The sequence below is a fragment of the Capra hircus genome, chromosome 6 (genome assembly GCF_001704415.2).
Source record: "Capra hircus breed San Clemente chromosome 6, ASM170441v1, whole genome shotgun sequence".
In the NCBI taxonomy this organism is placed as follows: domain Eukaryota; kingdom Metazoa; phylum Chordata; class Mammalia; order Artiodactyla; family Bovidae; genus Capra; species Capra hircus.
In genome coordinates, this window is record NC_030813.1 from 111449483 (window position 1) to 111474892 (window position 25410).

The 25410-nt window shown below is 46.9% G+C and overlaps 1 protein-coding gene across 5 annotated transcripts in view; it reads right to left on the reverse strand.

The window, feature by feature from the left end:
* PROM1 (prominin 1) overlaps window positions 1-25410 on the reverse strand; it is a 126861-nt gene that overhangs the window by 16315 nt on the left and 85136 nt on the right. For all 5 annotated transcript variants that reach the window (XM_018049750.1, XM_018049752.1, XM_018049751.1 and 2 more), the window contains 9 exons: window positions 25137-25200; window positions 21366-21525; window positions 16831-16983; window positions 11890-12013; window positions 9751-9854; window positions 5414-5498; window positions 3447-3593; window positions 2647-2718; window positions 1859-1951 (listed from right to left, as the gene is read on the reverse strand). In XM_018049750.1, the coding sequence (XP_017905239.1) occupies window positions 1859-1951; window positions 2647-2718; window positions 3447-3593; window positions 5414-5498; window positions 9751-9854; window positions 11890-12013; window positions 16831-16983; window positions 21366-21525; window positions 25137-25200 (1002 nt within the window). The remainder of the gene's footprint in view (window positions 1-1858; window positions 1952-2646; window positions 2719-3446; window positions 3594-5413; window positions 5499-9750; window positions 9855-11889; window positions 12014-16830; window positions 16984-21365; window positions 21526-25136; window positions 25201-25410) is intronic.

Below are 25410 nucleotides of genomic sequence, written 5' to 3' on the forward strand. Positions count from 1 at the left end.
TGGGGTGCATTCAGGGGCTACAGTTTGCAAAGCCCTGGTTTAGGTCATAGGTCATATCTATGGAACAACTTGCCTAATTGTAAGTCAGCATAACTCTGCATAGGCCAAGGAGGCCTGTGTCTACTTGAAGGAAAGCATTTAAGGGACATGTCCAGACAAACTTAAAATGGTAACAAACTTGTGCAGGGCATAAAGTATAGCACAAGAAGAGCTGTGATGAGCCCAAACACAGATGAAGAAAATTCTAGAGAACTTTGTGAATTAGAAAGTCAAGAGGGAACATGAAGAGAGAGATGATAAGAACTAGCTCTAGAAGATTCCAAAGTCAGAGTCAAGCCAACGCATAAGCTTCTTCCGAGCTGAGCAGGCTGATCTGGAAGCTGGTTCCCCTGACAACTGCATACATGACCCCCCACCCCAAGCACACATCAAGCATAATAATAACAGCTCCTGTCTGCAGAGTCCCTCTGGGATGTCAGATCCTTCATCTCCAAGAGCCAGGTAACAGTGAGGCAAGGACCCCTCCTCTTGCTTTTAAACAAGAAAAACTAAAGCTACCAGTCTTGGGAGCAGCAGAAGCAAGACTTGCAGTCAGGTTGACATGACTCAAGAGCTTATGTTCCTTCTCTGCTTCCTTTCTGGCATTTAAGAAAGAAGCCAGAGGGTAGTGAGAATAAAAAGAAAGCAAGGAACCGAGCGAGGAAGACACAACTGTGGGCAAAACAGACGGCTGGTGTGTGAAATAGGCAGCTCCCTGCTGTACAGACGGGGAGCTCAGCGCGGTGCTCTGCGATGACCTAGACGGGTGGGAGGGGGCTGGCTGGGCGGATCGCTCAAGGAGGAGGGGGTATACGGATACTGACGGCTGACTCGCCTTGCTGTAGGGCAGAAACTAACACAGCGCTCTGAAGCAGCTGTTGTTGGTGTTCGGTGGCTAAGTCATGTCTGACACTTTTGCAACCCCATGGACTGTGGCCCTCCACGAGTCTCTGTCCATGGGATGTCAGAGGCAAGAATACTGGAATAGGCTGCCATTTCCTGCTCCTGGAGATCTTCCCAACCCAGGGGTGGAACACGTCTCCTGTTTTGGCAGGCAGATTCTTTACCTCTGAGCCACCAGGGAAGCCCAAAGCAATGATACCCCAATTTTTTTAAATTAGTTATTCAAAGCAAAAAAAAAAAAAAAGAAGAAGAGAAAAGTGAGAAAGTCGGATGGAAGAGAGGAGGGAAGACAAGGGGAACACGGAGTAGACCTAAATGCAGACAGAAAGGACGTCGCGTTGCCATCGCGTATGGCAAGGTGTGAACGCAGAGAGCGCGGTAAGAAAACACCAGGTAAGGCCGAGTCCAGCACTTACCACCTGCGTGGCTTAGGAGAGCCTTTTAAGGCCATGAAAAATGAGAGCAAAACAGATGGAGGCAACCGCGCATTTAAGCTGTTCACACACAGACAAGAAAAGGAGGTGCAAACATTGAAAACGTGTCCTCTTCAAAGCCCAGCTACTAGCATTTCTTTTACAAATAGCTCTGTTTCTTAGCCTGAAAGAAAGTGAAAGTGAAGTCGCTCAGTCGTGTCCGACTCTTTTCGATCCCATGGACTGTAGCCTATCAGGCTCCTCTGTCCATGGGATTGTCCAGGCAAGAGTGCTGGAGTGGGTTGCCATTTCCTTCTCCAGGGGATCTTCCTGACCCAGGAATCGAACCCGGGTCTCCCACATTGCAGGCAGATGCTTTACCATCTGAGCCACCTGAGGTTAACTGAATTTGACCTGCGTATGAGACGCAAACATATCACTGGGCTAGGTGAAGCGGACTTTGCACAGGTCACAGTGACATAGCAAAAGGCGTAGACTGTTACCATTGAATTCTGCAAAGGAACGACTTGGTTCTGATGGATATTTATTAAGGTATCTACGTGACTTTTCAGGCTGGTTTTCAAGCGTCCTGAGGGCTACAAAGAAAAGACAGCAAATAAACATTAGTATCTCCTTCCAGACTCTGGAGCACTGTCTCTAGTCACCGCCAGACACACACGTAAAGCCCTTCTTATATGATGATGGGCTTGGAGGGATGGTCCTGAGATGCCTGTAGTCCCTGATGTGGACAAGAGCCAGACTTGGCCAGGGCACAGAGCACTGCCCCCCAAGCCCAGGGTCCTGGCCACCACGCTCTGCTTCAGGAAAAGAGACCAGGCGCAGCCATTCACCACCAACCAGCAGAGGAGCTGGCGACGGGGAAGCTTGAAGGGTCTGAGGCACTCTTTGCCCTTCCATATCTGTTCATCCTTGCAGCCGTAAAGCAAGTGTGATCTTGCTCCTACGTCCAAGTTACCATTCCTTATACTGCAAAAATATGCATGCACTGGTGTGGGGCAGTGGAGGGGGGGATGGTATGAAAGCAGACCAGTGCTAAAGCGATGGGGCTGGGGACAGCATCGGAACGTTGCCCTGGGAAGCTTCACGAGCTCATGGACCGTCGGGCCACTCGGCAGTGGCCACTGATGGGAGCTTTTCAACAGGCACAGAGGAGCATTTTTATACCAGGGATGCCTGTGGCGCCAGGAACCTCTTCCATGGCTCCTCTAAGAATGGTATTGACCTTCGCCCTCTACAGCAAGGACAGCCTTGAACAGGATCGTCTACTCACCAGCTGGTTGGCTTTTCTTCGGGTGTCATTTGCAAATGAGATAAGATTTACTCTCGTGGGACTTCTTTCCGTCTACAAAGAGGTGTAGAAAACTGTGTTATGGAGATGGGATTTTTAAACCTTAACCTGTAACATGCAGAAGGGAACGGCGGCCCACTCCAGTACTCTTGCTTGGAAAAAGCCCATGGACAGAGAAGCCTGGCGGGCTACCGTCCATGGGGTCACAAGGAGCTGGACACGACTTAATGACTAAACAACAACCTGTAACGAGCAACAGAGTGAACATGGGCCCATAAACCCAAGGTAAGGCTAGGCAGCCTGTATTCTTATTTACATGCACAAAACAGCGTGATTTGTTTTCAACCATAAAATGAATCAAAGTACTGGTACCTGCTGTAATGGACATGAATCTCAAAAACTTAGGCTATATGAGATGGACCAGTGAAGGGCATCAGACAGAAAAAGGGCACCCCACTCATAGGAAATATCCAGATAGGTAAATTCATAGAAGCCAAAATGTAGCGTGAAGGTTGCCAGGGGCTGGCGTGGGAGATGGAGAGCAATTACTTACTGGGAGCGGAGCTTTCTGTTGAAGGTGATAAACACGCATTAGAACTAGTTAGAGACGGTGGTCGTGTGACATTGCAATTATACTAAATGTTAGTGAATTATTCAGTTGGTAATAAGTTAATTCAATGCTATGCAAATCTCATCTCAGTTAAAGAGAAACAAACAAACAAAAAAAGACAAACAAATTAAAAAAACATGCAAAAGATCACCCAGGAACAAACGGGTCATACCGCGTTCAAGTAGGCAGCATAGTCTATATCATCTATTCCAGAAGATCTGAGATCCATGAGGGTTTTCATTCCTGTTTTATCCAGCAGTTCTATATCCTCAATTCTTATATTCATATTTTCCAAAGTACTATTTATGTCTCCAGTATGCTGCATGGTTTAAAAAAACACCCAAAAGATTAGTCAGTCCACTCGTCTCTAAAAATGTCACCGACTTAAAGCTTTAAAGGAGCAATAAAATTTCTCAAGCCAAAAATAAATACACATGCACCTGACTGGCATGTCCTCCTCACCCCCGAGTCTTCCCTCCCAGCCCTTCCCCAACCCCCAGCCTTCCTCGCTGGGCCCCAGGCCAAGCACCATGTGAGGACCTGGGATGCAAAGCAAAAGCCTGCAGCATCTCCAACCCCCAAAGATCTCAAAAGCGAAGAGGGTACTGTGATAAAGGCCCAAGAACTGCATCGGGACACAAGCCTGGCAAGGCAGCGGGCTGCGGAGGGCTTCTGAGAGGAGGCGGCTTCTGACCAAGTCTTGGCAAACAGAGATGCTGAAAGGGGCTCGGCGGGCTGCTTTCCAGGGGAAGGAGGTGGCCTGCCCTGGACTGAGTAGTAGAAACACTCCAGATCATGGGCATGCAGTTGGTGACTGTGGGATCTTGTGTGTCCAGGGGGCACTGCTCATCATTGAGAAAATGGCATCATGAGTGAGTGAGCAGAGGGCATCCCTTTGGGGCCTGGCTGCAAAATGATATTGTATCCATGAGTGCATGCAAGGTATGTCTAGAGAAGAGAAGACAAAATTTGTACACAGCTTTCAAAAAAGCCTCTTGACCTTTGAAAACCCTCAGGCCACCTTGACCTCATGGTGCCCCTTCGGTGATGCCTCCATACTGAAGCCGTGGGGCTTGGGGAACCACTTCTTCCTTTGACTTTCTTTGGTATCTGCTTCTGTGTTGGAAGCCCAGAAGACACCAGCTTCCTTAGCTTTTCTACACAGCAGAGAAAGTCAGGAGGCCTCTAGGCATGAGGGAGCGGGCACCACCTAGGCTAAGGGCACCGGCGGCCTGGGCTGCTGGAGCCTCCTTGCCCCTCCTCCCAGCCAGTGTGCTCTGCAAGGGCCTCTCCTTGGAGTCTGAAGACTCCAGACTCGGCTGTGGGCTTGGGTAAATGAGGAAAAGTGGGCATCCGTTCAGTCCCTTTCCATCCGTGCTGCCATGCTGTGTCTTGCCAAGGGCTCACCTAGGAGGAGCCCTGGGGTCCCGCCACCATTCACACAGAGTAAGGACTCTCTGGGCCGCAGTTCTTGTCCCTCATCAGCGATGTGACAGAAAACGATGGCTGGCCTGGGAGAATCAACACCCCGGGAAGCAAGCAGGGTTTGTGCCTCCAGGGACTTTGACATTCAGCAAGCTAAACCCTTTCCCGTGAAGGGTCTGCAAGGAGAACCCTGGAGAGGCTTTTGTTCCATTCACAGGAGAAACTCATGTCTCAGAAAGTCAGCTGGTCAGGGTGACGCCAAGGTCTTGGAATTAGATAGACGTGAGGTTTGTACAGCCTTGCAAATGTACTAAATCACTTCAACTGGCTCAGTTTATCTAATGTGAAATCCACCTCAAAAGAGAAAACGGGGACCACTGAATTTGGTAAAGAAACATGTCTATTTCCTGACTGGTCCTAATTACTCACCTTTGTTGGGGAAGGAAATGGCAACCCACTCCAGTACTCTTGCCTGCAAAATTCCATGGATGGAAGAGCCTGGTAGGCTACAGTCCATGGGGTCGCAAAGAGTCGGACACGACTGAGCGACTTCGCTTTCCTTCTTTCTATAGTTCCTTTTGGAGAAGGAAATGGCAACCCACTCCAGTGTTCTCACCGGGAGAATCCCATGGACAGAGGGGCCTGGTGGGCTACAGTCCATGGGGTCACAAAGAGTCGGACACAACTAAGCAACTAACACATACACATACTCACCTTTGTAATGTTGAGCTGTTCACTGACATTGTAGATGTGGTCGAGCTTAAGTGCGGCATAAAGGCCTTTATTTTCTTTGCAGTCACTGAGGGAATAAACAGAGAAGTCAGGATGCAAAAGGGCAGTTGTGGCTACCTCTGTCCACTGCGAAGGCTGGAGAGAAAGTTTAACTGTTCATCTTTGTTTACTCTGTGAATATGAACACGACGTGGCAGCTGAGTGTCAATGCAGTAAGCTGCCACCAGTGTCCCCAGGAATCCCCCAGGGGGCCCACCACTCCTGACACCTTTCCCTCTTTTTCTTAATGTTCCATGTTTGGAACAGATACAAGGTGAAAGGTGAAAGTGAAGTCGCTCAGTCGTGTCTGACTCTTTGCAACTTCATGGACTGTAGCCCACCAGGCTTCTCCGCCCATGGGATCTTCCAGGCAAGAATAATGGACTGGGCTGCCATTGCCTTCTCCAGGGGATCTTCCCAACTCAGGGATCAAACCCAGGTCTCCCGCACTGAAGGCAGACGCTTTACCCTCTGAGCCACCAGGGAAGCCCACAAGAGGACAGGTAGCCTTAGTGCTCTGAGTGATAACAAAGTTTACAAACTGGGAAGACATAAGCTCTAACCCGAAAAAAACAACCCATGTCAGAGAGATGTGTGTTACCAAGCATTATCTTCATTAAAAGATTTAATAAAAAGTTATTAGAAGACTGTATCAGGCTTCCCTGGTGGCTCTGTGGTAAAGAATCCACCTGCCAAGGCAGGAGACATGGGTCCGATCCCTGATCTGGGAGGATTCAACATGCCATGGGCCAACTAAGCCCATGAGCCACAACTACTGACCGTGTGCTCTAGAGCCCGGGAGCCACGGCTACTGAGGCCACGTGCCCTACAGCCTGTGCTCGGCAGCAGAGAAGCCACTGCCCTGAGAGGCCCCTGCAAGGCAACTGGAGTGCAGCCCCTGCTCACTGCAGCTACAGAAAGACCTGCTCGGCAACAGAGGTCCAGCACAGCCAAAAATAAATACATAAATAAAATTGTATAGAAAACTTTATCCACTGACTTCCTGGCAGTCCAGTGGCTAAGACTCTGCACTCCGAATGCAAGGATCCTGGGTTTGATCCATAGTCAGGGAACTAGATATCACATGAAGCAACTAACAGTTTATGTGCTCCAATTACAAATCCCGTGGCTGCAGTTAAGGGCCCAGTGAAGCCAAATAAAGAGATTAATTTGTTGTTAGTCAGTTGCTAAGTCATGTCCCATTCATTGCCCACCCATAAACTGCAGCCCACCCGGCTCGCCTGTACTTCACTGTCTTCTGGGGTTTGTCGCATTCCTGTTCATTGAACTGGTGATGCTGAATTGGTGATGCTATCTAAACATCTCATCTGTCGTCCCCTTCTCCTCCTGCTTTTAGTCTGTCCCAGCATCAGGGTCTTTTCCAATGAGTCAGCTCTTTATATCAGGTGGCCAAAGTATTGGAGCTTCAGCTTCAGTGTCGGTTCTTTTAATAAATATTCAGGGTTGGTTTCCTTTAGGATTAACTGGTTTGATCTCCCTGCTGTCCAAGGGACTCTCAAGAGTCTTCTCCAGCACCTCAATTTGAAAGCATCATTTCTTCCATGCTCAACCTTATGATCCAGTTCTCACATCCATACATGATTATTGGAAAAACCATAGCTTTGGCTAGACAGACTTTTGTCAGCAAAGTCATGTCTCTGCTTTTTAATATGGTATCCAGGTGTGTTACAGCATTCCTTTCAAAGAGCAAGCATCTTTTAATATCACAGCTGCAGTCACTGTCTGCAGTGATTTTGGAGCCCAAGACAATCAGACCTGTTACTGCTTCCACTTTTTCCCCATGTATGCACCATGAAGTGATGGGACTGGATGCTATGATCTTAGTTTTTTGAATGTTGAGTCTCAAGCCAGCTTTTTCACTCTCCTCTTTCATCCTTATCAGAGGCTCCTCACCCTCTGCTATTAGAGTGGTATCATCTGCATATATGAGGTTGTTAAATATTAAAAAAAAAACAAAAGCCCCCTATCAAGCCCCTTCCTGACCATTTCCCTCCACATTTCCAGGGCTGAGCTCTACCTAATGAACCTAAGGTTGAACTAAGGGTAGGGGACAGGGAGGGGCTGCCAAACGTCCGCTTTGGCTGCAAACCTAACTTGGCCTCACCTCTCCTAACTTCTCTGAAACGTGGCAAATGCCTTCTCGAGTGAGCTCAGCAGGGTGGCCACACCTTTGCACACATTCTTGCCATCCAGATGACCTTGTCCTGAGTGCCGCTTCCTTGTACAGCTGCCAAGGCCCTCCGGCCCCGAGGGACGCCTGGGAGAACTTTCCAGAATCCTGGGAGGGGTGACACTCCTCTCCAGGGAGCCCCAAGTAGGCTGGCATTGGTGATACACTGACCACCAGAGGAAAGACTGGAGAGTTCCACCGGAGCCAGAATCCCAAAGAGCTTGCAGATGAGGCCGAGAAGCTTGGCTTCCTTCTCTTAAGCCTGGTGAGGATTTCATTCATTGCATTCATTGGAGTGCACAGACTCCAATGGATTGAAAGTGTCTTCTTAGAACATGCTGTTGAGAAGGCTCCTGTGACCCTCTGGGCAAAGCAGAAGACCCCAGGTGATGAGCAAGTCTGCCATGAGGGCCGGGTGCCAAGCAGATGGACCCCTCTGCTGCTTACTCACTGTTTCCCTGGATGTGAGGGGAGCTGGTGATACTCAGCTGACTATGATCACCCTACTGAAGCAACAGGAAGGGGACCGTGTGGTCACAGAGGCCCTGGGGGTGGAGCCGGGCTGGCGCCCAGGCGGCCTGACTCACGGCCTGGTCCTCAGGCTACACCACTGTCGGCCCGTGAGAGACTCAGACTGATGAGAGATGTTCGCATATGGAGGGCTGGGGACATCTTTCTGGCTTCTGCAAGATCTAACTCAAATTTTATGCTAACTAAAACAGATTGCTTGTGGCCTGTCAAAGAGACATTTGTATGTCAGCTTACATACAATGAAATTATCAAAGAAAAGGGTGTACTGACCAGGACAATGTACCCATCAAAACAAAGATTAAGTGTTTCCCTCCCTGGGACATCAATGCTGGTTCTCCCTCAGTGATAAGACTGGTGCCAAAGCCGTGCTGACTCACTGTATACACGCTGATCTGTTTTTGCTTTTTGAAATCTTTAATGCATGTACCCCTGACGTATTTAATGTTACTTGTCCTGACAAGATATAAAACTGTGCTCAGAGCCATGGTTTCTGGAACAACTCCTCAGAGCTGTCTGAGAGGCTGCCTCCCTGGCTAGAGTCTGCAGTTTGGCTCACGCTGAAGAAGGAAACAGAACAGGTTCTATCTTGAAAGCAGGACTCCATCTTGGGCCGGACTTTGAGCTCTATGCCCAGAATCTATGGAAACGACACACCAACTGGAAAACCAGGCCCCTGGAAGGAAGAGCCCCAGGGCTCTCCATCGCTAAAAGAATACCCTAATTATCTGTGTAACTGAATAGAATCATATATTCTATTATGCTTATTAGGGTATGACTACAGGCCTATTGATAATTGTCCACTGTTAACTACCTAGGCTTAAGGTGTATGACTCACTGGTTAACTTTGATTGTCAGGGAATTCGGGGAGGTGGGTTTGTGCACGTACACTTAGGGTATATAAGATTTTCACAAAAACTTAGTCTTTGGCTAAGAGGAGACTCTGCCTTGGGCCCGCTGATATAATAAACTGCACTCCACTATCTGCATCGTCCTTCTGAGTGAGTTTGTTTCCCGGAACACGTGGCTACAACAACATAAAACTCTTTCCTATTCCTATTAAAGACTTTGGTATATTTCTGTTCTTTTTTTCTGCTGTCCCACAGGCCTTGCAGGATCTTAGTTCCTGAGCAAAGGATGAACCTGGGCTCTGGCAGTGTAAGGATTAAGTCCTAACCACTGGACCTCCAGGGAAATCCCATCTTTATCATTTCTACTGAGACTCATCCAGTGAATTCTAAATTGTTATACGGCATTTACCTGGGGCAGGGTGACTCTCAAACAAGAGTTTTCCCAGGGTCCCAAGACTGTATTTTAGGGTCACCTCTACCAATGAATTCTAGTGATAAAGACAGAGTGACTTGGGATGCACCATCCTAAGTCCTAGAGGGTTTTCTGGGGAAGACTGGCTTTTTGGTCTTACTGCTGAAACCAGAGACGGGCTTACTTCTGAAACTGGAAAGTTGACCATTCAAATGAAAAACACGTTGAGAGCAAAATTTTCATTGTAGAAACACAACATTCTAAGTAGCAAAAAAATGCATAATGCAATTATTCATACCTGTAAACTTGTTCAAAAGTGAGATTAACATCCGGTTTGTTAAGTACTAGGCCAGAGAGGTAGTATTTCCAATCCTCATTTAGTAAATATGGAGTGTCCAAAACCTAGAAGAAATTTAAAGACAGTTTTACACTAACATATATGCATATAATTAAATAATATTCTGTTAAACATATAATATTTGGGATATTTTTATTTATATCATGACTTACTTCACTGATTTTCAATTAAACTAGAAAACAGAAATGTGATTGCAATAGACAGACAGATCACTGGGTGGAAATCACAGGAATTATTAAGAGTACATTTTCGAGAGGAAAATCTAAGTAAAATAAAGATTAGAAATGGCTAAAGAATAATTGATTCAGAATATCTGATAGGAAGCCATGAAGCAGTAGGCCCAGCGCTTCACTCTTTCTCCCTGGACAAATGGAGTTAAATCAGGCACATTCTTCAACTTCACATCATGTAATAAGATGGACTAATGAGTACATGACTGTATGCATACTTGAGAAGTGCAAATGGGAAACACCCTCATTTTTCCAAATATTCTCCTCTACTTTTTAAGAATTCCTTTTTTAACAATTTAATGTAGAATAAAAGATGATGAAGTCGGGCCACACGGAGAGAGTGTGACAAACTGATGCTCCCAACTGAGTTTTGCTGAACCAACCAACTGGGGAATTAAAATACCTCCACAGCAACTGGTTTATCTTAGGAGTCCTTCATCTGATTTTATAATGCAGATGAGGTGGACGAATGTGTACAATAAAACAGGGAAGTGGAAACACATTTTTAAAATCAGAATAGGGAGAAAAACACTGGAAAGTCAAAATGAGAAGACAGACCTGTAGATCAAAACAATTTCATTAGTTAATGAAGCTAAACTTGGATACAGCACCCTAAAACCTGAAGTAGTTGGCTGTAGAGGGAGAAAGTGAAGTCTACATTTAATTCTCAACTACCTCGTCAGATCTCCACCAGGGACGACCCGTGAGGTGTGCTATTTAGCAGTCTCCTTCGCGTCAATATTTTTTGCAGATTTATTTATCGGCTGCTGCAGCCCACGGACTCTCGAGGTGTGGCTCGTGGGCTCATCACAAAGCCTTAGTTGCCCACGGGCGGTGGGATGCTAGTTCCTTCACCAGGGATCTAACCTGAGTCCCTGCATCGCCAGGTGGATTCTTAGCCACTGGACCACCAGGGAAGTCCCCTCTTTCACTGCAAATTTAGGGCCCTTCCACCATCTGTGTGGGAAACTGTCATCTGGGAAGTTCTCTGAAATATCAGAAACCTCTTGAAGTTTAGAAGGAACCTGGAAAATTTATCCTTTGATGTTCCACATTAGGGAACTACTTCTGAGAAGAACTGTATTCTCCCCGAATATGACAACCAGCTTTGATGAGTAAGCCTTAACTCCTGGTATCGATTTCACTGACATTAAAAAAGAATACAGTTGACCTTTCAACAACATGGGTTTAACCTGTAAGGATTCACTTCTATGTGAATTTTTTTCAGCACTAAATAATACAGTGCTATGTGGTCTGAGGTTGGTGGAATCTGAGGAAGGGTATATGGAGTAATCATGTGAACAGAAGGCTGAATATAAGTTGAATGCCCAGAGGATCGTCACTGTCAATGCCCTGGTGTTCAAGGGGCACCTGTACTGCCATATTTTTTTTTTTTTTTTGCTCTGTCAAATAGATGGAGTCTCAACCTACTGAGTACAAACCAGGTGTTCATCTTTTTACTCTTGAAGAAACCCACTAGACATGCAGCTGCTGCTGCTGCTAAGTCACTTCAGTGTGTCCGACTCTGTGCGACCCCATAGACAACAGCCCCCCAGGCTCCACCGTCCCTGGGATTCTCCAGGCAAGAACACTGGAGTGGGCTGCCATTTCCTTCTCCAATGCATGAAAGTGAAAAGTGAAAGTGAAGTCACTCAGTCGCTTCCGACTCCTAGCGACCCCATGGACTGCAGCCTTCCAGGCTGCTCCATCCATGGGATTTTCTAGGCAAGAGGACTGGAGTGGCTTGCCATTGCCTTCTCCGACCACTAGGCACGGGGCAGGAAGGGGGGTGGTGGCGGGATAAAAGCTTTGGCTCAGGCCCTTCATAATGGACACAATCCATATTTACCTGGAATAACTTTTTGTTTCTGTAAGGCTCACAGACCAGTGTTTCCATATTTCCACCAGCGACAAAAGTCAGCACCACAATGGTCATGACTATCCAAGAAAAGAAGAAACTGAATCCAACCCCACTGGAAAACCAAACAAACAAACAGGAAAAAAGTTAATAATTCTGCAGGCAGTTATTCCCCGTTACCAGAACTTACTCATTCCACCTAGTCCACATATAAAAGGACCTGGGACGTCAGCTTTCGGCAGGTTAACCTCGGTTCAGCCTACCCAGGGATGTAGACAGGAAGTGCAAGGTGCATCTTAAGGGGATACTTGGCCCTGGGTCCCTGGCCTGCCTGCAGCCCGGCACTGTGGTGCAGATGTGGACCTGGGGTCACCTGAGGCTGTCCGGTGAGGAGGAGGCTATAAGTTGGTGTCCGGGGAAAATGCTGCCTGTCCTATCAGCAAACAAAAGACGCTACACCCGTGCCAACGGTGAGCCCTGGGGGGCTCAGTATAGAAACAGGATGCCCCCCTCTTCTAGCCACCACCCGTTGTAGCCACCCTGAAAGGACGCCCCCTGCAGACTCGGGAAGATAGCTGAGGCGCTCGTCGCAGGGATGATGTCAGTGAGCCCAGACTATCTGGCTTTCTTTTCTTTTTTTTTTGAGATGACTCTGCAGACACGCTGCCTGCCTTGTAAGATTTTATTTTTAAGTTGTAGAATGTTGGGCTAGTTTCAGGTGTACCACAGCAAAGTAAATCAGTTGCGCCTACACATATGTCCACTGTTTGCTTTTTTAGATTCTTTTCCCATATAGCCCATTACAGAACACAGAGTTGAGTTCCCTGAGCTATACAGCAGGTTCTTATCAGGTATCTATTTTATATACCGTAGTGTATGCGTGCGTCTACCCCAGTCTCCCAGTTTATCCCACCTCCCTTTACTCCCCGGTAACCATACATTCGTTTAGTCCATTCATGACTCTATTGCTGTTTCATAAGTAAAAGTTCATTTGTACCCTGTTTTGTTAAGAGTCCACAGAAGCAACATCATATAACATACTGAGTGAAGTCACTCGGACCCAGAGAGACCAGTCCCATGTGGTTTTCTTTAATTAGCACTCATCTTCGGAGGCTCAGAGGACCAGATCTTTGTCAGAAAAACTCCTCTGTGGCCTGGCTCCTCCCTCACCTCTTCAGAGAGGTTCCCTCAGAGCGACTTGAGAGGCTGTGTCCCGGCCTTAAGTCCTCAGTTTTGTCTGCCAAATACATTGTAATTCTCAGCTTTTAGGGGGTGCATTTTTTTTTCAGTTGGCAGCAGGAAATGTACTCTGGGGAGTCTGAAAGGGGCAGATGTATTCAGATATTGAGAGGGATGCAGACAGAGCAGCGCTGTGAGGGACAGCCCAAGGTGGCAGGCAGGGGCATCCAGCGGGGAAGCCTGGAGGATCCCCAGAGGGAAGGCCACTGAAGGTCTTTAAGCATTGGAGGAACATGCCCCGACTTCTCTCTGTAAAAACAAGCCCTCTTGGCTGCGTGTGAAGGGTGGATGGACAGGTGCCCGCAGTGGAGGGTGTCAGGGAGCTGGCTCTTTCTGGCCCCAGATGGGGGCCTGTTGCAGCTGGGAGTGGTGGAGTGGAGTCAAGGGTGAAAGAGGGCTGAACCGGGAGGAAGATACAGGAGGATATGGTGAATACTCATGCTCTCGAAGGGAAGGGAAGGGAAGGGAACAGGAAGGGTGCACCAGGGCTCGTCAGCAGCAGGGACAGGGAAAGGGGGAGAGGATGGACTTTTACAAGGTCCTGTTTTCTGGGAGACATGGCAGAGGAGATGCTGTGCAGATGCAGTTTGGTGTTTGGAGCACAGAGGCCTGGGTTACAGACCTACTTTAGGGAGTGAGTGGCTTAGAAATGATGACTGATCCTTGGGGCTGCGGGGGAAGGCAGGGGCAAGCCTAGGACTGACTGGGCCTGGGGGGACCTCACCATTTGAGCAAGAAGTGGTAGAAAGACAGTCAGCAAAGGAGACCAAGGTGGAGGCTCAGGAGGGTGGGAAGGAAACCAGGAGGGTGTGAGGTCACTGGGAGTTAAGGCGTGTTTACAGGAGGGGCAGCTGTTCCGTCACTGCTGTGACGTTCGAGAAGGACTCAGAGAAGTCCACTGGACTGGAGACGCAGAGGTCACTGCTGACGTGACAGTGACCGGCGAGGAACCACGGTGGCTCGGCCTGGGCAGGAGGTGGGAGACCAGGAAACGGGCATCAGACGCAGGTCTTCATTTCAAGACGTCTGTGCAGAGAGGTGAGTTAGAGGGGAGGATGGGGTGTCCATGGGGTTTCCTGTTTTCATTTCTAAAGAGGGGAGAGCCCTGTGGTGTGGCAGATGGACGTTCACCACTGCAGCCCACTCAGCCCCTACAATGCTCGCTGGAGCCTCAGAAGACACAGGACCACAGAGAAGCCAGGACTCCTCCTTTCAGATCTTTTCACTTGGATCCTCCTGGGAGACAAGGACTCTTGCTTGATTGGTAGAGAGACCGTGTTCTTGATTGGACAGTATCAACCACTTTCAAAGAGCAGGTGGTGTTTTGGCTTGAAGCTGAACTAAACATACTCTTTCTCATTTCTACAAGCAAGTCAGTGATTAGAAGGAAGAAACAGCACTCTCCTAGTTTGAGGAGTCCATCCAGTTGTTGACCAGATGTCTCAAAAGATGCAGCATTCTGCCAAGCATAGCAAAGCAGGCCATGCTGAGGGGTGGGCTTCGATGGGACAAAAAAGAAATTGCAGACACCCTCAGGGTGCAGACCACCCAGGATGCATCTGAGAGCAAGTGACAGCTACCAGCCTTTCCCCTACTGCTGAGATGGGTCCTATGGCTCCTAAGTCATAGGTTTGCATGTGACTCTAACCCTTTAGAGATCCCTTAACCTGAGACGTGAGCATTACATCCACACTACAGTGGCTCTCAGCCGCCCATCAGTTTGCTCATGACTCTATTTTATTTTTTTGGAGCTAGATATCACATTTTTTTTTTTTGCTTTCATTCCCCCCCAAAAGTAGAATAGACTTTTATGAAAGTTGAACCTTTTCAGAGCAATTTACTTCCTCCCTTCAATAATTAAAAAGATGCATCAACAACACATAAATCCACATGAAAATATGACAAAATAGCCAAGTGATAGGATTATTAAATTCTGAACATTAAATTAATCTTCTGTCTGTAGCTGTGGACATTTAAACAAAAGGCTGGGCAAATACACTCTTCCTTGTTGGCTTAATTCCTGAATTTTAGGCATGTGAGCAAGAAGGATTTTCATGGGTGGAACTCTGTCCAGCTTTATCCAATTCTGGCAGACTTCCATGTCTTTAGCTTTAAGGTTCTTTTTAAAACTTCACTTAAAAAAAAAAAAAAACCCACGAATGAACCTAACAGAAAGACTCACAGACATAGAGAAAGAGTGGTGCTTGCTCGGGGAGGGGGTAGGGCAGGGAGAGGGATGGGCTAGGAGTTTGGGGTCAGCGGATACAATTTATGCCATTTAGGATGGATAAATAACAAGGTCCTACTGTATACACAGGGAACTATATTTAATATCTTGGAATAAACCATCACCGAATAGAATATAAAAAGGAATGTATACATGTGAGTCACTTTGCTGTACAGCAGAAATTAACACACACTGTAAATCAACTACACTTCAATAAAACAAAAACTGATGTGCCTGCATTCACGTGAATAAAGGCTTGTACTACAGTGAAGCCTGAAGCTTTACACAAGTGGCCTTAGCTTTAGAGGCACAGCTCATAAGTAGCCAGATTAGTGACCTAAAGTTTAAAAAAGCAAATTAATGCATGTCACTGTAGACACAAGTAAAGAAATGGCTATGGTTTTGGTTCCCTATGGCCCAAAACACCTCTTCTAAATCTTAACCCTCCCCTGGAGCCTCATCACCACCATCCCCAACTCATTCCCAGGAGTTTATAGGAAAAGAGAATATCACAGAGCTTCCCCTCTGGGAAGCATTCCGAGCTTTTACCCCTGGTCACTGGTTTACATTTCTGGCTCCACCTCCACGTCCATCCAGCACATGCCCCTCTGGTTTGTTATAAGCTAGTAAACGGTTTTCTTTACAAAGACAGGAACTTGGACGCGAATCTGACTGAAACAGGGATAACAGCTCCAGTCCGCGTCACATTTAGCACCTGCTGGTACCTCACATCTGATCCCATCACTAATACAGGCGACCTGTCTAACTCCCAAGGGTGCTGGCTCCTCAATCTCTGTTCTAAATCGAGTCTCTAGAGCTTCAGAGTGAACAGTGTCTGCTGTCAGATCAACCTTCAGAAATTATCTGGTGAATGCACGGACTGGTAGACAGATTGACAGATAGATAGATGCTGTTGTTCTTTAGTTGCTAAGTCATGTGCGAGTCTTTTTCGACCCTGTGGACCGTAGTCCGACAGGCTCCTCTGCTCATGGAACGTCCCAGTTAAGAATACTGGAGTGGATTACCATTTTCTTCTCCAGCGGATCTTCCCAACCCAGGGATCAAACCTGCATCTCCTGCTTTGGCAGGTGGAATCTTTACCATTGAGCCACCAGGGAAGCCCAGAAAGAGAGACAGATATGGGGGAAAATAGTGAGAATTAAGAAAGCAAACTTGGAAATAATTTCCTGATAGCTGCTTTGTGGAGGAACCTTCCATACACACATGAATATCCGTATAAAGATGCACTTTAAGCTTGTCTCTCAAAGTGCCACTGACCTAGAGTTTCCTTGATTTTTATGCTTAATGGAATTTCCCAAACCAATGAAAGCATAATCACATCAAGTCTCCGCTGTCTGTCGCTGGAACCCAGAGTGCTTGGCCCGGAGGCCACCGGGTCCCTGTCACACCACGGTCCCCACCCTGTGTTTCCACCCTTCACAGACCAAGGAAGGACCGAGACTCACACCATGAGAAGGAGGCCCCCGGTGTTCGAGACGCAGCCTCGTCTGGTTGGGGTGGCATTCTGGTCATAGCCCAACGTGCCACACAGCAAGCCCAGGAGATAAAAAGTCAAGATGAGGGTCAGCAAGCAGACGACGACCAAGCAAACCAGCCACCTGGGGGGGCAAGCACAGAGCAGGCACACGTGAGCAGGGACGTCATCGCAACACAATAGTGCTGGACCCGGGCGGGAGGGGTCCATGCTACCCTTGGCAGTCAAACATCAGAGTCCTGCTCATTCCTCAGAGGGAGAGCGCGCTGTGAGAAGACCCCTTTCCGGCCAGAGTCCTCCAACCCAACCAAGTCAACATGTATCCTGGTTTCAAAGAGCTCTCAAAGGTCATGGGATTATCGCTTCTTTCCCTTCGCTTTAATCCACCGGGCCCGGAAGCAGGGTTGACTCAGCCTCTCCGAGGCAACTGACAACCCCTTAAGGCTTTTCAGTTCTCTCAAGGTTCCTGAGGCTACAAGTGTGGATAATCAGGGTGTTAGAGAAAAGGGTAATGATGGTTGGAATGCTGCGTATTCAGAGAGTTATTGAGGGTGGACCCAGGACAAGCCAAGCTTAACACTGACTTACTTCCCCCACCAAACACAACCAAACCATGCCCCTTAAGGCTTTTCAGTTCTCTCAAGGTTCCTGAGGCTGCAAGTATTTATTATAAAGAGGATGAGATGCAGACAGATCATGATAGACAACAGATAAGAATTTGGGACTGGCTCCCCTGGTCTTTTATCTAAAATGTTTTGTGATTTTAGGAATACTAGGGACAGGGGGGTGGGGAGTAACCTGTGTTCCTTACTGAGGCAGATACCTTCTACTTGATGAGTGCACTGAACATTTTAGAAATTTTCACATCAAGTGAGAACAGTGCATGCTCAATTGTGTCTGACTCTTTGTGACCCCATGGCTGTAGCCCACCAGACTCCTCTGCCCATGGGATTCTCCAGGCAAAGATACTGGAGAGGGGTGCCATTTCCTACTCCAGGGGATCTTCCCGACCCAGGGATCCAACCTGTGTCTCCTGCAACTCCTGCAGTGGCAAGGCGATTCTTTACCACTAGCACCACCTGGGAAGCCCTTAGAATTTTAGGCCCATCCCAAATCAAATGCCTGCAGAATGGGGGTCTCAGCGTTATGGGAGGTCTTGTGAGATGCTCAAGGATAAGGGATCCTCAGTTAGGTCTTGCTGGCATTCCTCGAATGTACAGCAACCCAGGAGTGTTCAAGGATAGAAATACTTCCCAATCTTTAAAATGCTAAAAAACAAAGCATGTACTCTGCAACAAAAGCTGTCACTGCAGTTTTTCATTCAGTTAAGAATAAACTCAATCATTATTAATAATGGGCTTCCCAGGGGGCACTAGCAGTAAAGAACCCACCTGTCAATGCAGGAGACCTAAGCGAAGAGGGTTTGATCCCTCGGTTGGGAAGACCCCCTGGAGGAGGGCAAGGCCCCCACTCCAGTATTCCTGCCTGAAGAATCCCAAGGACAGCCACCTGCACCTACTCTGTGACGTTTTGTGCCAGATCCTGAGGATACAAATTTAAATAAGCCATGGACTCTGGCCTCAGGGATCTTTTACTGTTAATGCATGCCTCATCTACTTTGTTAAATTTCTTTTTAAAATAAGCTTATAGTCTCAGGGTGCGGGAGGAGGAAGGGAAGGGAGCTGGTATGTAGACAGATCATGGCACCGTTCCTCCCATCTGTACCACTCTGACTTCTAATGAGATTTCAAGTCCATTGGGAAAGGGTCTGTCTTATGTTTGTTTGTAAAGTGTCTGCCTACAATGGGGGAGACCCGGGTTCAATCCTTGGGTCGGGAAGATCCCCTGGAGGAGGAAATGGCAACCCACTCCAGTATTCTTGCCTGGAAAATCCCATGGACGGAGGAGCCTGGTGGGCTGTAGTCCATGGGGTCACAAAGAGCCAGACAAGACTGAGCGACTTCACTTTCTATTCTTTGTTCTGACACCTGCTGGGGTGGCCAAGCCACATGGTAGGAAAAGGTGGGCTGATACACAGCGATAAGTAAGGGCATAGTCAGGTGGGAGTTGACAACCCACCTTTGCCACATTGTCCTCAGTCTTCCCTCAGGGAGGGAAGTCACTTCACCTCCCTGAGTCTCAACAAAACAGCATTATAAACACAACACAACCCAGGGGGTTTCTGTGAGATGCTATATGGAGAGCTCCTGGTGGGCACACTGCGACTCTTCCCTAAAGGCTAGCAAGCACTGTTATTGTCTCACTATTTATCTTGTGCTCCTGCATAATAAATATTCCAAGTAGGGATGGTGGTCTCTGGAGTCTCCTGGGTTTGGGCAGCTGGAAGAGTTCCAGCAGTGGTCGTGGGGCTGAGCCTTTCAGAGCAGAGATCCCATCTTACTTCTCATGTGATCCTGGAGAGCCCATGAGTCTCTCCTGTCCTGTCCTCCCCCAAGCTCTTGTCTGAGATATGCCCACCAGCATCTCCCCGGACCACATCCTACCATTAGCGTTTTTCTAAAGGACAAACAGCTGGGATCCACAGCAGCTTCAGACAATCCGCTGGTTTCAAGGATGCTCTTTCCGTAAGAACCAACCTCCACGTATTTACTTTATATATGCATAAAGAAAAAAATATTATCTGAATGCTCTAATTTCTTTCAAATTTTAAAATCCTGTTACATACCTTAGATAACTATAACCAAGACTCTGCAAGCCATCAAAATTGCAAATAATTGACTATTTGGCTCAAGAACTTCCAGTCTTTAATAGTGATGGAATTCCAGTTGAGCTGTTTCAAATACTGAAAGATGATGCTGTGAAAGTGCTGCACTCAATATGCCAGCAAGTTTGGAAAACTCAGAAGTGGCCACAGGACTGGAAAAGGTCAGTTTTCATTCCAATCCCAAAGAAAGGCAATGCCAAAGAATGCTCAAACTACCACACAATTGCACTCATCTCACATGCTAGTAAAGTAACGCTCAAAATTCTCCAAGCCAGACTTCAGCAATACGTGAATTGTGAACTCCCTGATATTCAAGCTGGTTTTAGAAAAGGCAGAGGAACCAGAGATCAAATTGCCAACATCCGCTGGATCATCAAAAAAGCAAGAGTTCCAGAAAAACATCTATTTCTGCTTTATTGACTACACCAAAGCCTTTGACTGTGTGGATCACAATAAACTGGAAAATTCTGAAAGAGATGGGCATACCAGACCATCTAACCTGCCTCTTGAGAAATCTGTATGCAGGTCAGGAAGCAACAGTTAGAACTGGACATGGAACAACAGACTGGTTCCAAATAGGAAAAGGAGTATGTCAAGGCTGTATATTGTCACCCTGCTTATTTAACATACATGCAGAGTACATCATGAGAAACGCTGGACTGGAAGAAACACAAGCTGGAATCAAGATTGCTGGGAGAAATATCAATCACCTCAGATATGCAGATGACACCACCCTTATGGCAGAAAGTGAAGAGGAACTCAAAAGCCTCTTGATGAAAGTGAAAGAGGAGAGTGAAAAGGTTGGCTTAAAGCTCAACATTCAGAAAATGAAGATCATGGCATCTGGTCCCATCACTTCATGGGAAATAGATGGGGAAACAGTAGAAACAGTGTCAGACTTTATTTTGGGGGGCTCCAAAATCACTGCAGATGGTGACTGCAGTCATGAAATTAAAAGATGCTTGCTCCCTGGAAGAAAAGTTATGACCAACCTAGATAGTATATTCAAAAGCAGAGACATTACTTTGCCGACTAAGGTCCGCCTAGTCAAGGCTATGGTTTTTCCTGTGGTCATGTATGGACGTGAGAGTTGGACTGTGAAGAAGGCTGAGCACCGAAGAATTGATGTGTTTGAACTGTGGTGTTGGAGAAGACTCTTGAGGGTCCCTTGGACTGCAAGGAGATCCAACCAGTCCATTCTGAAGATCAACCCTGGGATTTCTTTGGAAGGAATGATGCTAGAGCTGAAGCTCCAGTACTTTGGACACCTCATGCGAAGAGTTGACTCAATGGAAAAAGACTCTGATGGTGGGAGGGATTGGGGGCAGGAGGAGAAGGGGATGACCCAGGATGAGATGGCTGGATGGCATCACAGACTCGATGGACGTGAGTCTGAGTGAACTCCAGGAGATGGTGATGGACAGGGAGGCCTGGCGTGCTGCAATTCATGGGGTCGCAAAGAGTCGGACGCGACTGAACTGAACTGAACTGATTCACACACGTACATATATACATACACGTATGTAGTGCTTCATGAATTTTCATGTCATCCTTTCACAGTGGCCATGCTAGTCTTCTTAGCATGGTTTCAATTTTATTATACATGCTGCTGAAGTGAAAAACTTTTTAAATGAACTTAAACTAGGGTGAACACATATCACCTTATGGCCTCTTTGTACAATTTGCTGTCTTAAGATTATCCTGGTTATATCGCCAGATTTTCACCCCACTCCCCAGCAAGTTCCATGCTCGTAGTAGAAAAGCTCAAAGAAGGCACTGACCTGTATGAATCGCATTCTTCCATAGTGGGTAAATAGTGGAGGATATAATCTTCAGAGTTATTAATGTAACGGACGAAACTCGACAGTGTCTTCTGAATAGGAATCTTTGTGCTTATATTCTTGACATCAGATTGAATGGAATTCAAGGTCTTTTTAAACTCTGAAAACAAAGACGCCTCAGTTATGCGTTTTCATAGAGGAGACAAGACATTTAGTTTTGGAACTTAACTGAAAAGCCTGAACCACTTTTAGCTCCTCCCATGTTATGCAGATGTTTAAAATATGAGAAGATTCTACAAGCAGCATGAATGCAGCCAAGTCTATTGAAAAGCAACTGTTTAACAGAAGAGCAAGCTATGAGAACTGACTTAAATGACATGGTGTGAAATCAAGCCAGAGTTTTCTTCTACTTATTTCACTGAAAAAAAGAAAAGCAAAATGGACCAAGTGACTAAAGTGTACTGTGTGCCTACAGCAGATAAGGCATTTGTTAACTCATTTCTCATTCCCAACTCACTAACAGGGATGCTGGGCTCATAGGGGTTAAATCACTTGACCATATGTCTGTTTTTCAGAAAGTACGAGAAATGTGATTAAAAACTCAGGTTCACCTACCTGTAAAGCTTCTGTTAAATGATTTTGAAAAAAAAAAAAAAAAAACTATTTAATAATATAAGAATCCCTCCATCTACAAAATAGCACTGAGGAACACAGTAATTTTCCAGGAACAATTTTTTGAACACATGACCTCAAGTGACATTTCTGTTAAAATTGTATTTGATTCATACAAATTGCTAAAGTCTACCTGTGTCTCCTACATGCAAAAAGCAGTACTATTCCCAGTGGTCAGTTTCTAATAATATGCATCCTAATCTCTCAGGGAGGTTATGTTACATCTTTCTGGAATGTGTGTAATCATCAGGGCAGGTCCTGGGATCAAAGTCAGCAGGGGTGGGGACCGTGACCACTCACTAAGACCTGAAGGGGGCCTCATCCACAGTGATTCTTGATGGGGGACATCCCAGAAACATACTCATTGGTCAAGGTCTGCTGATTCTGAAAGGCAGACACACGTCTCTGCAGCAGTGGAACCAAGACTGGCAGGTCTCAGGAGGCGACCCAGGGCTCCTGGTGAACTTCTGGGAGCTGGGAGCACCATCCGAAAGGAAATGACGTCACACTGGTGGAAACTTTTTGTTTGAAATTGTGTGGTTCACCTCCGTGTGACTCTTCAGGAGCTCCTAGGAGTCAGAGTGGGTGGACGTCTCATCCACATGACTCATGCCTAGAGACCCCAGGACCCTCCACCCGGAGACTCTGTAGGTCTCTTTTTTTAATTAATTAATGTGTTTATTTTTGATTGCCCTGGGTCTTCTTTGCTTTGCGAGGGCTTCCTCCAGTTGAACGGGGCTACTCTTCACTGAGGTCTGCAGGCTTCTCGTCACGGTGGCGTCTCTTGCTGCAGAGCACAAGGCGCACAGGCTTCAGCAGCTGCAGCATTCAGGCTCAGTAACTGTGGCTCGCAAGCCCCAGAGCACTCCAGTTTTCAGGCTCTTGCAGGACCAGGGCTTGAACCCATGACCCCGACACTGGCAGGCAGATTGTTATCCACTACGCCACCAGGGAAGTCCTCCAGGTCTCTTTGTTCACCCTGAGGTTTCTGGGGGTTGTTACACATGGCATCCAACCAGTCCATCCTAAAGGAGATCAGTCCTGGGTATTCACTGGAAGGACTGATGTTGAAGCTGAAGCTCCATTACTTTGGCCACTGATGTGAAGAGCTGACTCACTGGAAAAGACCCTGATGCTGGGAAAGATTGAAGGCAGGAGGAGAAGGGGATGACAGAGGATGAGATGGTTGGATGGCATCACTGACTCAATGGACATGGGTTTGGGTGGACTCCGGGAGTTGGTGATGGACAGGGAGGCCTGGCGTGCTGCAATTCATGGGGTCACAAAGAGTTGGCCATGACTGAGCAACTGAACTGAACTGAACACGTGGCATATAGATACCCGCTCTCCTAAGCGACGTTTCCTCGTCTCCGAATCGGGCCCTTTCCGCTTCTCCGCTGTGTTCCTCCCCACACTCCGCAGCCTTGTGACTGTACAGAGCTGCCGCCCTCTCAACAAATACCTTCTTCAGTTCGGACATTGCTTCCTCCGGGAAGCCTTCCACTATTCTCTCCGGCCACTGGATCCCTTGCACACACCTCACTAGGTTCCCAGAGGGTGGTAAAAGCCAGCTGTAGGGGTCATGCCCAGCTGCAGGGTACACAGGGGTCATGCCTCCCTTACCTCCCATCCCCAGAACCCAGCAGCAGCGGGCACACAGCAGGCAATCATGGGTACTACAGGTTGTTTGGGAAGGACATGAAAACCCTCGTCTTCAACCTGGGGCGGCAGGGGGCGCTCGCTCAGACCCAAGAAAACTCTGGCTCGTGTTCAGGTGATGGCAGTGTGTACACCCGGCCTCGCGCATGCAAACTGCGCGCCTTGCTTGGCCAGACTTACAAGGGAGGGTGGCACGTATTGGCAGAGGAGGTCCAGGAAGAAGAAACAAAAAGAGTAAACACAGAGATTAGTAAGCAAGTGGCTCTCAGATGTACAGTGTGGGTTATCTCTCAGATGCCGGCATAGGAAAGCCAGAACTCTGTCTTGAATAGGTCAGTATTTTAAACAGAAGGGAATCTTAAACAGAAGGGAAACCACAGAACATCCAAAGCACTATGTAGTAGGAGAAAATCCTTTTTACTCAAAGTCTTAATGGGTTGAAAAAGCAGTATTAGGGGAAAAAAAAAAAAAAAACCTCCAACACAGCATTTTAAAACCACTCCATCAACAGGCCTTCCCTGGTGGCTCAGCTGGGAAAGAGCCCGCGTGCAATGCGGGAGACCTGGGTTCGATCCCTGGGTTGGGAAGATCCCCTGGAGTAAAGGAAAGCCTACCCACTCCAATATTCTGGCCTGGAGAATTCCCTAGATAGTATAGTCCATGGGGTTGCAAAGAGTTGGACACGATGGAGCGACTTTCACTTCACCATCAACAGATAAAAAGAAGCACTAAGAAGATGATTTAAAGAAAGAGAGCGGATAGCCTTACACAGCTTCAGAGATGCGTCCCCTTAGCAGACAGCCCAGGGGACTCCACACTCTTGCACAAAGAATTGTTTATACTGTGTCCTTTCTCTGTACTTCACCCTAGGTATGACCACCTGAATTCCACCTGTGACTTGGCTGCTTGAGATCAGTGGGATTCTCTTGACATCACTTCTGCCTCTCCAAAAGGGTAAGCACCTTAAGACCCTAGGGCAGCATGACGTCAGCCTCAGAAGCAGACCAATGTTTTCCTAAAGAGACAAAATAAGTCCCTAGACAGAGCGTTCCTTTAAAAAAATCAATTTTAAGCTCTTTTAGGAAATACATTTACAGTGAAAACAACCCAGATCTGACCTTCCAGACCGTAAGCTATGCCTGTTGTTGGCCCTTACAGCGTCTGCCAGGTTATCATCACAGTCTGACCTTCAGCCCTGCAGCTTCCAGCCATAGGAGGATGTTAATCTGTGGCTAAGTATTATTTTTTTAAATTGATATCATTTGGTGAAGGTAGCATTACTGAAATACTTATTATTTAGTTTTGTAGTTTGGGGTTTTAGTGAGAAAATATATTTTTTTTTAAAGAGGGAAAAAGAACAATTCTTAATAATGCATTTCTTTGTGCTAACCAGCCAACTCTTAACAAGGAGACACAATTACTTCTAACTGGCAATCTCACCTGTTATGAAGTCCCTGGTTTGATTTTGCACTTCCTCAGGTATGTTAGAAAGAGATTCATTGGCCTAAAGAAGGTTCAAATAAAATCATTATACAGAGTAAGTAGAAGAGCATTTCATAGCATTCATGTTCAGCTTAGAATGGAACAGAGAAGCAAAATCCAACCTTTATCTTAAGGATGAAATGATCACGACATGGTCATTAAAAGTCTAAAAAAAATATTCCCCTTTAGAGAGGACTTGCTTTAATTCGTATCCATGAAAAGTTTTTAATTT